Source organism: Sinocyclocheilus anshuiensis, unplaced genomic scaffold (genome assembly GCF_001515605.1).
Source record: "Sinocyclocheilus anshuiensis isolate Anshui unplaced genomic scaffold, SAMN03320099.WGS_v1.1 scaffold869, whole genome shotgun sequence".
NCBI lineage: Eukaryota > Metazoa > Chordata > Actinopteri > Cypriniformes > Cyprinidae > Sinocyclocheilus > Sinocyclocheilus anshuiensis.
In genome coordinates this window covers 802479-814893 of record NW_015558630.1, presented here as the reverse complement: position 1 = coordinate 814893, position 12415 = coordinate 802479, and the positions used below count along the sequence as shown (strand labels likewise).

At 37.7% G+C, this 12415-nt stretch overlaps 1 protein-coding gene across 1 annotated transcript; it reads right to left on the bottom strand.

Moving 5' to 3' along the window:
- Positions 1-6516: 6516 nt before the first annotated feature.
- On the bottom strand, positions 6517-10335 carry LOC107680786 (type II iodothyronine deiodinase-like). The gene is made up of 2 exons (XM_016476832.1): positions 9754-10335; positions 6517-8558 (listed from the first exon to the last, which is right to left on the bottom strand). The coding sequence occupies exons 1-2, from the start codon at positions 9970-9972 to the stop codon at positions 8001-8003; spliced, it is 777 nt and encodes a 258-aa protein (XP_016332318.1). The 5' UTR covers positions 9973-10335; the 3' UTR covers positions 6517-8000.
- Between the last annotated feature and the right edge of the window lie 2080 nt (positions 10336-12415).

The following is a 12415-nucleotide window of genomic DNA, read 5'->3' as shown; positions in this document are numbered from 1 at the left end:
TTTACACACACACACACACAACCTACACAGTTAAGTCCAAACATCTGAGGTCACATGGGATTCAAAATCTAATGTTGAAGGAATCTCTATTTCTTATTTGAAAAATAACAAAATTAATAGTAATAATAATGAAATTGCTCAATTGGAAATATTAAACTACATTATTTCTAAGCCACTAATCAAGTAAGTGAAGTTGTGACATTTATCATGCGACTGTTTGTACACAGTCAAATATTCTTGCCAGGTTTATTAACTAAAAAAAGAAAGAAAGAAAAAACAAAATAAAATAAACCTATTTTAATTCGGTTAGTTGCCAAGGCATAATTTTTCATTCTCACAGTCTAATTAAAACACACACACACATAAACACACACATATAGTAGTGATAGTAGGCTATCTCAGTGATTAAAAAATAACATTTGCACTGAAGCAGAAGATCTTTGGATCATTTTCAAATCATCCTGGAGAATATAATCAGTAGGTTTTACACAAACTTGAAGTAAAAGAAGGGCAAACCAAAAGAGCCTGGTATTACATTTTTAAATTCAACTTTTCACTCAAATTATGCTAATATCATTTGTAAGGGGATTCACGGGTGAATCTGTGAATCAAATTGTGCAGAAACGGTTTAGAGTTTGAGTAATTAGCACAAAGCACAGTCATGCAAAATACAAGTTCAAATAATGCTTCCAGTGTTTTCTGTTACTGAATGCACAGCGCCCTCTAGAGACATGTGATGTGTGTGCAGGTGTGTGCAGGTGTGTGGGGGGTGATTCTGAACGAGAGCCTGTGGTCAAATCCGCTGCCTGTTCTGGCCAGCGTGACATAGACAGCATGATGTACCAGTGCTGTATTGTCTGAAGACAATGCCACAGTTCTCCCAAACATTCCCTTTCACCAAGTAAGTGGAGCAAAATGTCGGTCAACGAACAGTATGGTTCTTGTAAAGACTTCCTCCCTTTTCTTTGCAAAAGAAAAAGAAAGGATAAAAAGACTTTGTAGAGTTGGAAAACTACCGTAATGTGACCAAGTTGGTCCCACTTTATATTAAGTGGCCCTAATACCTGTGTACTTACATAGTAACTAGATGTGTACATAGTATGTAACCACAGTGTAAGTACACATTGGTACATAGTATCTAGAGCTGTAATATCTACACACATGTAAGAACCCGCCGAATGGTTTGTGTAAGTACAAATGTGTAACAGGACATATATAACTACATTTTGTAAAAACAATATGTATAAGAGTAATTGGAACAGTTTGATCCAGGGGGTGGAGATGGGTAGGTTTAGGGATATGTAAAGTGGGAGGAGTTGGATCTCAAGTTGGTGGAGTTGGTGCACCACTGTAATACTAGTGTACTAACTACCAAAAAGTGCTGTTAGTCCTGTTACACATTTGTATTTTCATTACCAAAAAGTGTTGTTACCAATGTCCTGTTACACATTTGTATTCACACATATCATTCAGTGGGTTGTTACATATGTGTAGTTACACAAACATTACAGCTGTAGATACTATGTACCAGGTTACATATTATGTACACATCTAGTTACTATGTAAGTACACAGGTATTAGGGCCGCTTAATATAAAGTGGGACCCATTTTAATAATCTAAACACTTTTCAACTATAAAATAGTTGCAAAGATTCCATGGATGTTAAAGATTATTTTTATGGAACCATCAATGCCAATAAAGAACCTATATTTTCAAGAGTGTGGGGGAAAACATTACAAACTTAGGATAATGTTTGTAAAAAAAACAAAATTTTAAAGGATAAAAATAAAAAAAAAATATGACTATTAAACTGGATTGTGACGATGTTAAATAAATAGTCCATTCAAAAATTTTAATTGTGTCATGGCGTTCCAAAACCTTAGAATTTCTTCTGCAGAACACACACACACTATATATATGTATGTGTGCGTGTGTGTGTTTGTGTCTGTGTGTGTGTATTTTTGTGTGTATTTTTTTTTTTTAAGAAGAAGAAGAAGATGGAAGAAACACACCTGAACCCCACTGACTTAAAAAAAAAAAAAAAAAAAACATTTTTAAACGCCAACAGAATTTTAATTTTTGCGTGAACTATCCCTTTAAAATATTACAATAACTGCTGGACCCACAAATCAGCAACCCCATGATGATCGATAACATGTGTTCTTACCCTTACTTTGCCTCCAACGCAATAAGAGGAATAAAAATCAATATAAAGATGATGACATAGTAAACAAAACAACACAACACAATAGGGGTATGAATCCGGATCAGGACAGAATGAGTTTAGTACTGACATTTTTCTGAGCATTTCGTAGCATTTAAGGAAAGCGTATATTGAAAAAAACTCTGTGGAAACAGGAAACAAACTCTTAAAGGATTTCATATTTAACCGAATTTACAGAGCATGAAGGTGCATATCAGGTTTAATGGTCCTCACCTGAAAACCTGAAGATTTTCATAAAAGTGCTAATGTTAGTCAATGGGGGAAAAAACAAGGAATTGCATAAAAGAATGAGTGAAATAATCTGTAAGAAACTTGCAGCACTATTCTTGTTTAAAAACTCAAGGGATGCTTTTAGAAATGAGCGTAGTTAGTCAGAAAATAGAAAGAGGCTGAGTGTTAAAGGGGTAGTTCACTCGTCAGTTACTCACTTTGCCCATTGACTTTCATTATATAGACATTCTTCAGAATACCTTTTTATGATCCGCAGAAGAAAGGAAGTCAGTTTGGAAGGGCATGAGGGTGCGTAAATGATGACAGAACTTTCATTTTTGGGTGAACTCTCTTTTAAATACACATAAAATTCTTCTGCTCTGACTTGACAGTTTAGTATATAAAACTCTGTTGTGTGGGGAGAAAATGTGAATGTAAACAGCTAAAAGCCTAATCCTGCTAAGTTTGGTGGCTTTAGCATGAGGGACGAATGAAGAAACATTTTATACATAGGAATGGTCTATGGAGACAAAATGAGAGGCGTGGAGGACAGGGAATCTGGTCAGAAAAATAAGCACGTTTAAGTTGATTTGACAAGTGCATCAGGCCAACATAAATATTAGGTTTCCGTAACCAAGCTTTTACTGCGAATAAGGAGGAGTTTGGCCTGTGTTACTATGGAGGTGTATTGGCATAACAAAATAACAGTTGCGAACATGTGAATAGCTGTTTTCCCTCCTCTTATCATGAAAAACAAGAGATGCTTTTGTGGAGATATACAGCGAACAAACGAAGTACAGACTCCATCCCGGGGCGGCTGTCAGAACGTTGAAATGTTTTGGCAGAGTAATGAGCTGTGTTGGTCTCACTCTTGCAATAAACTCAGCTTAACCAAAAGACTTCGAGAAGAACCCACCTGAGAACATTCAAGCAGGAAAAGCTACTGCAATCTGCAGTAAATCTTTTTAGAAACGGCGTCATAATTAGCCGACTTGAGAATGTAAGGTGACCCAGTCACAAGATATGATAGAAAATATGGCAGTATTTCATTGCATATTATAAATCTAATTTCTGTGTCAATTTAATCAGCAAGGGCTTTTCCCCCTCTGGCATAAGATCATGAGTGAAAGAGAACTCTCTCTAAAAATCTAATTTACTGGATAAAGCCTTAAAGGGAAAAAAGTAAAGCCATCTACTCAAACAGATATTTTTTGTTTTGGTTTCAGTTGAATGATTTACTTGAGTTTATTTAACTAGCTATAATATATTTCCAGCTAACACCTGTTTCTGACAGCCTAACTATTCTTGTAAACACTGGATATTCTTTCATTTAAGTTGTATGAAGTTTTGCTGAACAGAGGTGGACCACAACTTACTAGTTTTTAACATCTTAAATTTCCTGACGCAAAACCCCAACACAAATTAAAACCAAATCTGTTTGGTCTCATGACAGATTAGTCATCCTGCACCTCAGAAACCATCTCTACTAAATATAATTTAGTCTAAGCTCAGTTTTTGAGATGGATTGGCTGTCAAGTTTGGGCATGAAGCTGGATTATTTAATGAGTCTGTAAATTAAATTTAATAGCAACCCAACCAAGTCATCAAAGAGCTTCTGGAAGCTGGCCTCACAAGATTTACATCTTTATGGTCTATTAAATTTATTCACATAAAATTCAGCATCTGTGAGCCCAGCTTTTATCAGACGAGCAAGATATATTTTTATGATGTATGACTATTTCAACCTGATTCATAATAAACTGATGAAGATAAAAATGCATCTATAGACATCTGCGCGGCATCTTAATTCAAGGTCAAAAAATGAAGTACATTCATGAAAAGAATGTTTCAAACACATCTTGTCCGATTTGCTGCATCTTTAATCAGCCAAATGACACAATAAAACAAACTCGGCATTAAACAGTAGGAAACAAGGCACATCTAACAAGCTGCCAGTCAACATTCTTAACAGTTCCTCTCAAAAATATATGCAAAATACATTCAATATTAATTCATACCCAAAGTTCTTTTTGAGTTTCAGTTGTTAGGCTTTCACAGCATCAGGAAGAAATTAAATGCATGTAGACAGAAAAGCAAACCCATAAAAATGATTAACCTTTATTTTAACAGAATGCCTATTAATATCATCTTTAAAGTTATGCATTATGAAAGAAAAACTGCTGTTACATTAAATGTGTGCTTAAATACAATATATGTTAATAATAATAATAATAACAACAACAACACTATTATTATTGTTATTATTATTATTATTATTATTATTATTATTATTATTATATTTTTTTATTTTGTAATAAATTGGTCATCCAGTTTGTGCCTTTACAGGTCAAGAATTGTTTCAAGCATGAAAGTTAAACTGAATTTTCTTATAATTAAATGATTTGCTCATAAACGGATGAACTGCTAATTATGAATTTAAGCATAGATCTTAGTTATAGTCCCATAGTCTCATCTATTACCAGTAATGTAACAAACCAGAGTATGTTGATTAGCATGATGAGTTAAGTTTGATATATATGCATATGCAGATACGACCATATATCAGACCATAAAACAATCACCTGTAAAACATGATATATAATGTTATATGAAGTCCAGGTTGTACTGTTTTAGCTGAATTACATGTGTTTTGAGTGCAGGTTGGTCATCAAGCATCAAAGATATTTGGAGCATGTTCAGTTTAAACTCTATTCAAAGTGCAAATACTTGACTCTAGAAGCTAACCTTTATAAGACTTAGATAAAAGCGTAATTTTGCCTTATCCATGTGCTGTATCAGTGACTAAGTGCATCTCCAAAAGCTGCTAAGAGTCTTACCAGAGTCAAAGAGAGGACAAATGAAAATAAGACATAAGATTATGTTGCTGATAACATGAGAACTGTTAGGGTGTATTACTGCGACAGTATAGACAGGTGCATAGATGAATAGGGGAAATTAACTCACATTTACAATGCAAGAAGTTTCAGATCATTTGCAGGTGAACAGAAAAACCTGGATGCTTGTGGGTCCGTGTCACTGACGAGAAAAAGATGACAACTCATTAAACACAGAAAACTAGGACAAAGCTAGCTTTGTCATCACCATCAGTGGACCAGTTTCATTTATGATTTGTTTGCAATACAGTCATATCCTTACTGCTTAATATCATACGATTCTCAAAGAGTTTCCTTAAAGGGATATGTAAGACAAAAATGAAAATGTTTTGTCATGTTCTAAATCTTTTGACGTAGTTTCTTCTGTGGAACAGAAAATAAGATATTTTGATGAATATAGAAATAAGATTGGACCCCACTGACTTTTATTGTATTTTTAATTTTTATAATATCTTCTGTTCTGTTTGGAACAACAGGCTGAGTACTATAAATAATGACAATTTTCATTTTTGGGTATACTATCCCTTTAAGAACTAATTATCTTTAGGAATTTTCCCTTTTTCCTCTCGTCAGATTTATACATGCAGGGAAAAAAGTGCATTAAATATGAATAAAATGTTTGGCTTCCCTCGGGCTGATTTACTGAATATATTGATATTAGGCCTAAGATCATTTTACCGAGAGAGCAGTCAGATCACATCCAAACCAAATAGTCCACTGTCGAAGAATGAACATAAACGGCTTATCTTTGAACTGCAGACACATACATTTAAATGCTTGCGTCAACATTTCATTTGAATTTATACTGGCCGATTTGCCAAATGTCCACTTTTCTAAGGCATCACGTTTTGACCTTATCTGAATAAATGGGACCAGGATTTCCCCCCTTGGTCCCGCATCCTTGTTATGCCCTATAAATGAGAACACTTCTTCACACGCTGCTTAGAATTCTGTTCAGTACCTGTTTACCAGACGCATTCCTTAGAAAGCACACCATGGGACTCTTTCCTGGAGTGGGGCTTGTGTTTGTTGCTGTTGTGTGGCTCTCTTTTCCGATGCCTCCATCTTTAACGTTGGCAACCTCCCTGCTCCATCATGCAGCACGGTGCCTTCCAAGACTGAGACAGTCTGTGAATAACGTCTTAGCGGTCCAAATGGACTAGTTCCGCTTGGATAAGCGATGCCCGGCCACAACAAGGGGTTCTGTTTCATGGTGCTTCCCAGGGACATGTTCTCCCTGAGCCTTTGCTATTTAGTTATTGGCAGCTTGGAAGACGCAGAAGTTCAGCCAGAGACCTCTGCGTCACACGGTTTCATTGTTGCATATGTTCAGACCCATCACTATGCATTTCTGCAGACACATACTTACTGGGGAAAAAAAGCACATGTACTCCTCGACCCCTTATGACTGGTGCATTGCCTTTTTTTTTTTTTTGTCATCATGCAACGTTTCCTCCATCTGGAGTTTTCCGCTGAACTTTTCCCCTCCCTTTTTCAATCCAATCAACCCTCATTGAAATTTCCCAGAATCAAACACAAAAATGGGGGGAAAAGTCTTAGTCAGCAGCAGTTCAACTTTATTTTGTTGTTGCCTTTTTCTCATTAAAAGGAAGAGGATGGTTGTAGTACATAAGAACAGTTCTGTGAAACAAAACTCAAAGCCTTCAGAGTGATTGTTTCAGCATGTTAGCAGTCGTGCTCATTTGGATCAGGACAGAGAGGTGTGGTCTCTCATCCAACCACAGACAGGACAGGGGACCATTTCGTCTGTGATTTTCATGTGCACACCAGTGCCGTATTGACCCAAATGAGCGACTGCCGATCCGTCAGAGTTAACGTCGACGACATTCGAAAACATTTCTCTAACATTCAGGACTAAAATAACTTTTCATCAGCTTTCCTGTACACTGCAGTGAAGCCAAGTCCGGTGGCTGAGGTCATTCATTTTTCTGGTTTATTGTTGCGATTGTTAAGTACAATACGGGCCAAATGACTAGCATTAGTAGTTTTCGAAATGGGATGCTGGGAATGTGTTTATTACTGGTGCAAATTAACTAAACAGTGTATCAGGGGTGTAAAAGCTGATGGTACATGGAATATGAACAATTGTCAATTGACGAGGGGAAGGGAAAGCATTACTAGCACATACACAGGCCACGTATTAAAAATAAACATTGAATGTCAATAAAAATAAATTATTCTCTTTTCATATAAAAGCTGGGTACTTGTGCTTTCTCTTCTGTTCAGCAATTTGGTTTTCTTTTGTAAGCAATATATGTAGTCGCATTAAAAATATTGCACACTTTAACTCTACAATAATTGCAAAGGAACAAGTTACTTATAGTGCATCGACAAATAGTTTTGCTGGCAACAATGTAATCTTAAAATTGAAGTGCAAACCACACAGTCAGTATTTAGAGTCTATAATCATTTCATTCTTTTCTTTTTTTTTTTTATTTATTTTTCTAAAAAGGGGGTTAGAAATGTAAGACACCTGCTGATCATTTTAGACAATTCAAGAAAAGGACTTGGAGCCCAGCCCAAGTGTTTCCACCGCAGCCACCGTTAAACAGTTCAAAAAGCACCTTACCCTCAATTTCTCTCCATTATACAAAAATAAAAATCTTCTAGCATTCACAGAAAAGGCTATTTGACCTCTTTTTCCAAGAAATTATCGCTGCCCGTAGCTCTTCTCAAGCCAATGCCGAACATCTTTAAGGTTGTAGAAAAATGGACCCTTTCCCCCAAGATAAGCGATTTTATTCTTCTGTACGATGCAAACCCGCTCATAGGCCACACCGTAGGCTACGTTGGCGTTATTGTCCATGCAATCTGCCACCAATTGGCACTGAGGAGGCAAAGAGAAATGCTCCAGAAGTTTCCGACCGGCAAATATCCTCTCCTCCAAATTGCGGTGTTTCCTCACTTCAAATGAAAAGTTCTCCATGGGAGGAGCCGCCCAGCCGTCTGAGGGGTGAGCCTCATCGATGTAGACAAGCAGGAAGTCTGCCACGTCCGAAAATTCCTCCACCATCAGCCGGAAAATCGGCAGCTGGCTTATAAAGGGGGGTCAAGTGGCCGAGCCGAAGTTGACCACTAACGGGCGGTCGGGAGACTCGAAGTCCAGCAGATGACACTTGTTATGAGTCTTACCGCTGATGCTCCAGCGTCTATTGATGCCAGGGACCTTCACCAACTTGGAGTTTGGAGCAGCTTCACCCAGCTTCACCTGAACAAAACAGTTCCACATCCACAATAAATATTTTTGAGGACATCAGAATCAGACATCAGAAAGTGGGCTTACTGGCCTCTGTTGTTATGGAAACTCAAGTGATGTCACCAGGTTTGAGAACTCATATACACAGTTGTATATATACAACGAGACAACCCACAAATTCTTTGGGGCTTTGTCACTGCTCTAAACCGATAATGATGTTTCTGGCTTGCACCTTTTAACACCATCTGTAAGAACCTTTAAGCATCTTGTAGAAAAAGTACAGCACATGATTTATTTGATCTCACAAAAGACTTTGGAGCCAGATATTTGTTTGTAGTAAGAAGTCTATGAAACTGCCATTTTTGTGACTTTATAAGTGCGTATGAACTTTGGCACTGTGGGAAACAACACGCATATAACTCATCCTCTCGTCTTTAACGTTATTTTGACACTAAATGATTTCCTCAGCAAGACTTTGCAACCAAACAATGATATAGTTAATGGTTGGGGACAATTAATGCATATAAAGCCAGTGTATCTTACCCCACTGGGTGATTTTTGATTGATTTTTATAGTTAAAAAGTAACAGGAATGTGAATCCAGACATTTAATGAATTAAGAGCATTGAGCCAAGAGGTCACTGACTGTCTGGGGGGCAAAGTTCACACACCTTTATAAGGATTAAAATTACACTGCATGTCACGTTTTTAAGATTGAGCAAAATTAGTTGGAGGATGTAAACCACATTGTAAACAAATACTTTTAAGAACATCTTTTTATCCATATATATATATATAGCAGCAATTAGTTGAATATTGTAGAAATCATTGGGTAATAATTTATGCCACAAGGTCCATGTTACAATTATTCCATGCAAACTGAAAATTGCAAACTATTTAAAATAATAACTGTATTTGCAAAGTTTTCATAACATAAAAATGTACATTGCCCTCGTTGTACAGCCTTTTTATCAACACCTGTTGTTTTTAGATGCTTTAAAAGCAATTTGACGTCACTATGTGTGTTCATTGATATTATGCAGTACTTACAATACATACACTGTAACGTGGACACTAAAGTCTAACCAAATATTGCATTATGTCTACTTAACATTAAAACAGCATGGGCAAATAAACCCCTAAGCTCTTTGAACTCGTCTGAGTCATACTCCACAGTGTGCAGACCAAGTCTTGTGCTCTCAGCTTACCTGTTTGTAGGCATCCAGCAGAAAGCTGTTCCATATGGAGCGCACGCCGGCTGTGGTTAACATGCGCTGCCACTCACCCGTGGAGCCCGAACAGCTCAGGAGTGACACCACACGCTTTACCAGCACTATCGAATCATACAGCACGAAAAACAGGCAGTTGGAGAAGAAACCAGGCAAGATCTGCAAAGTTACCAGGAGGTCCACACTAAGCATGCCCATTTCGCGCTGATTTATAACAGGTGGTTGACGCGTACTTTTGCTTATTTAAGTTCACCTTTCCGACTCATCCTGGTCAGATATCATCTCCTCTGCCGTCCCCCTCCAAGAAAACTTTCATTCACCTACAGAAAGCAGAGCCGACTTAAGGATGTGGGCGTTTGCGAGCGGTGAGCCCGAATCTGCGTCTCTCCAAGCATCAGTCTTTACGTACAGAGGAGCGCCGGTGCCAAACGTCCCCCTCCTTTACGCCTAACAATAAAGTCTACCCGTTGGGCAGCTTCATGAGTCGCTCTGCGTCTTTTTATACCGTAAATCATTCCGGGCTCTGAAATAAAGCCTGCGGGGCTGGTGGGAGCGTGACGTAATAACGAGGGCTTTCTCTCCGGACGGGACATGCAATAAAAAGATGGAAACAGATTCAGTGCTTTTTAACGTCAGTTGCTGATAACAAAAGGAGATTACGTGTCCCTGCATGAAGAGACACGTTTATATTGATTTGCATGAAATCAGTCTTTTGTGTATACATGTTTTATAATGATATAGTGAGGTCTAAAAGTTGAACTGTCAGTTAATGTTTAAAATTAAACGAGACAGACATAGATAGACAGACAGACAGACAGACAGACAGATAGATAGATAGACAGATAGACAGATAGATATAGAAGTTGTTCACCCCACATTTCCAATTAAAGACTAAGCCTGTCAGGACAAGGCAGGATATGTTCGTTTATTAAGATTATATAATTGTAGATGCTGCAGATAAGTGAATGCTTATCATTGTTCCGGTTGGAGGAGCATAATTCTGAGCTCTGACGCATGACACAACACAGTACTCTCTCACCATTGAAAGTGAGTCCAGGGCTGTGGCCTCTCCCACAAATATTTCTCCATTGTGATTGACAACATGAAGCCATCCTCAACAGTGTTTGTTTTTGTTTATCGCTAAGGTTCCCGATTCCCTGCCAAACTGGTTCGACCGCTTGAAGTCAGACGAATTCTTTACGTCTAATGACCAAGTTCATCTGGAGGCAGCGATCAAAGCACTTGAATCTCTGGGTGATGACCCCCAGCGTGAATCCAGATATGCGGCGAAGCGACTATAGGGCAGCACTTTCTCGTATCCCATTGACCCAGAAACTTCATCCAAGCCAATTAAGGTCAGCAACACAAGGATTCCTTTGTCCAGTGGTCATTTGCATCTCAAACACACATATTAATCTCTGCTTGTGTACACAGTGTTTACATGAGAGGTTGCATATAGTCGTTTTCACCTTAGATCTTTGTCCAAAAGAAATCATGGAGGATAGCAGGGGATGGGGAAATTATGAAAATCTGTTTATCTTATACATCAGTGATTCCCAGATGAATAGTGTTGTAACAATAGCAGGATTGATGAATATTGCTCTCCCTTTCATGACCAGTTCTTGGTGGGTCCCTTGACTTGACATTCAACTTAAAGATTTGCAACGGGTCGATAGGTTCGTCTTCTTTACTTATAGACCAATCTTGCTGTTTTGGGGTGTCCAGTCTGTAGTGTTTGCTACTATAGTTCAACATCTTTCTAATTAACTCCAGGACAGAGCCAGCAAAGTGTCACAATTATGCTTTTCAGCTTGGTCTAATTCATATGGTATGATGGATTGTTGTTTTTGGAAATGAAGTCCTCAAAGAACTTCAGGCAACAGGACATTACAAAAATATGCAGAGCCATAAAGTCTATAATATGCTATGCAGTTTATGTTTACATGGACATAAATATGTATATTGGCAAAAGTAGTATATATATATATATATATGCTACATCTGAATTTCTCCTGATAACACCAGTGCCAGATAGAACTTGATCCAAATTAGTTAATAATTGCTAGATAAGGCTAATTTAACATTAGATGAATGATGAGATATGTAATGTTAAACCTGACCTTTACTTCACTGAAGGTGTGGCTGCATACTTTATGATTGCCAAAAACACAGCAAACTCCAGAATATTCAGAAACAGACCTCGATTTATCAGCCATCGCATAAAGCAAACCCCAGGAATGTCAGAAAGGCAATCAGCATTAGCTAAAATAGCAGCAAATAGCAGAATAAGGCTGGGAATGTTATACAAACTATTAAAGAATCTTTAACTTGGTGGCAACAGTAAAATGAACACATGCCATGATCTCAGCAGCACACTAGTGGGCTATATCCTCATCTGTTTTAGTCATTCAGTGAGTCAAGGTGGATTGTATGTTTGTGTAATTGTCGTAGCTTGGAATTGTAAACTGCCTCAACTGATTCATATGTTCCCCACAAATATTTACTCCCATCTGTGCACTGTGTACAAGCAGGAATTAAGCCAACAGACAATGAGCTTTAGAATGCAAACTTGGCTTGCGACGTCTTTATCCACAACAATGTATAACAGGATTGTAGCCAAAAATTCAATTACTACCTCTGG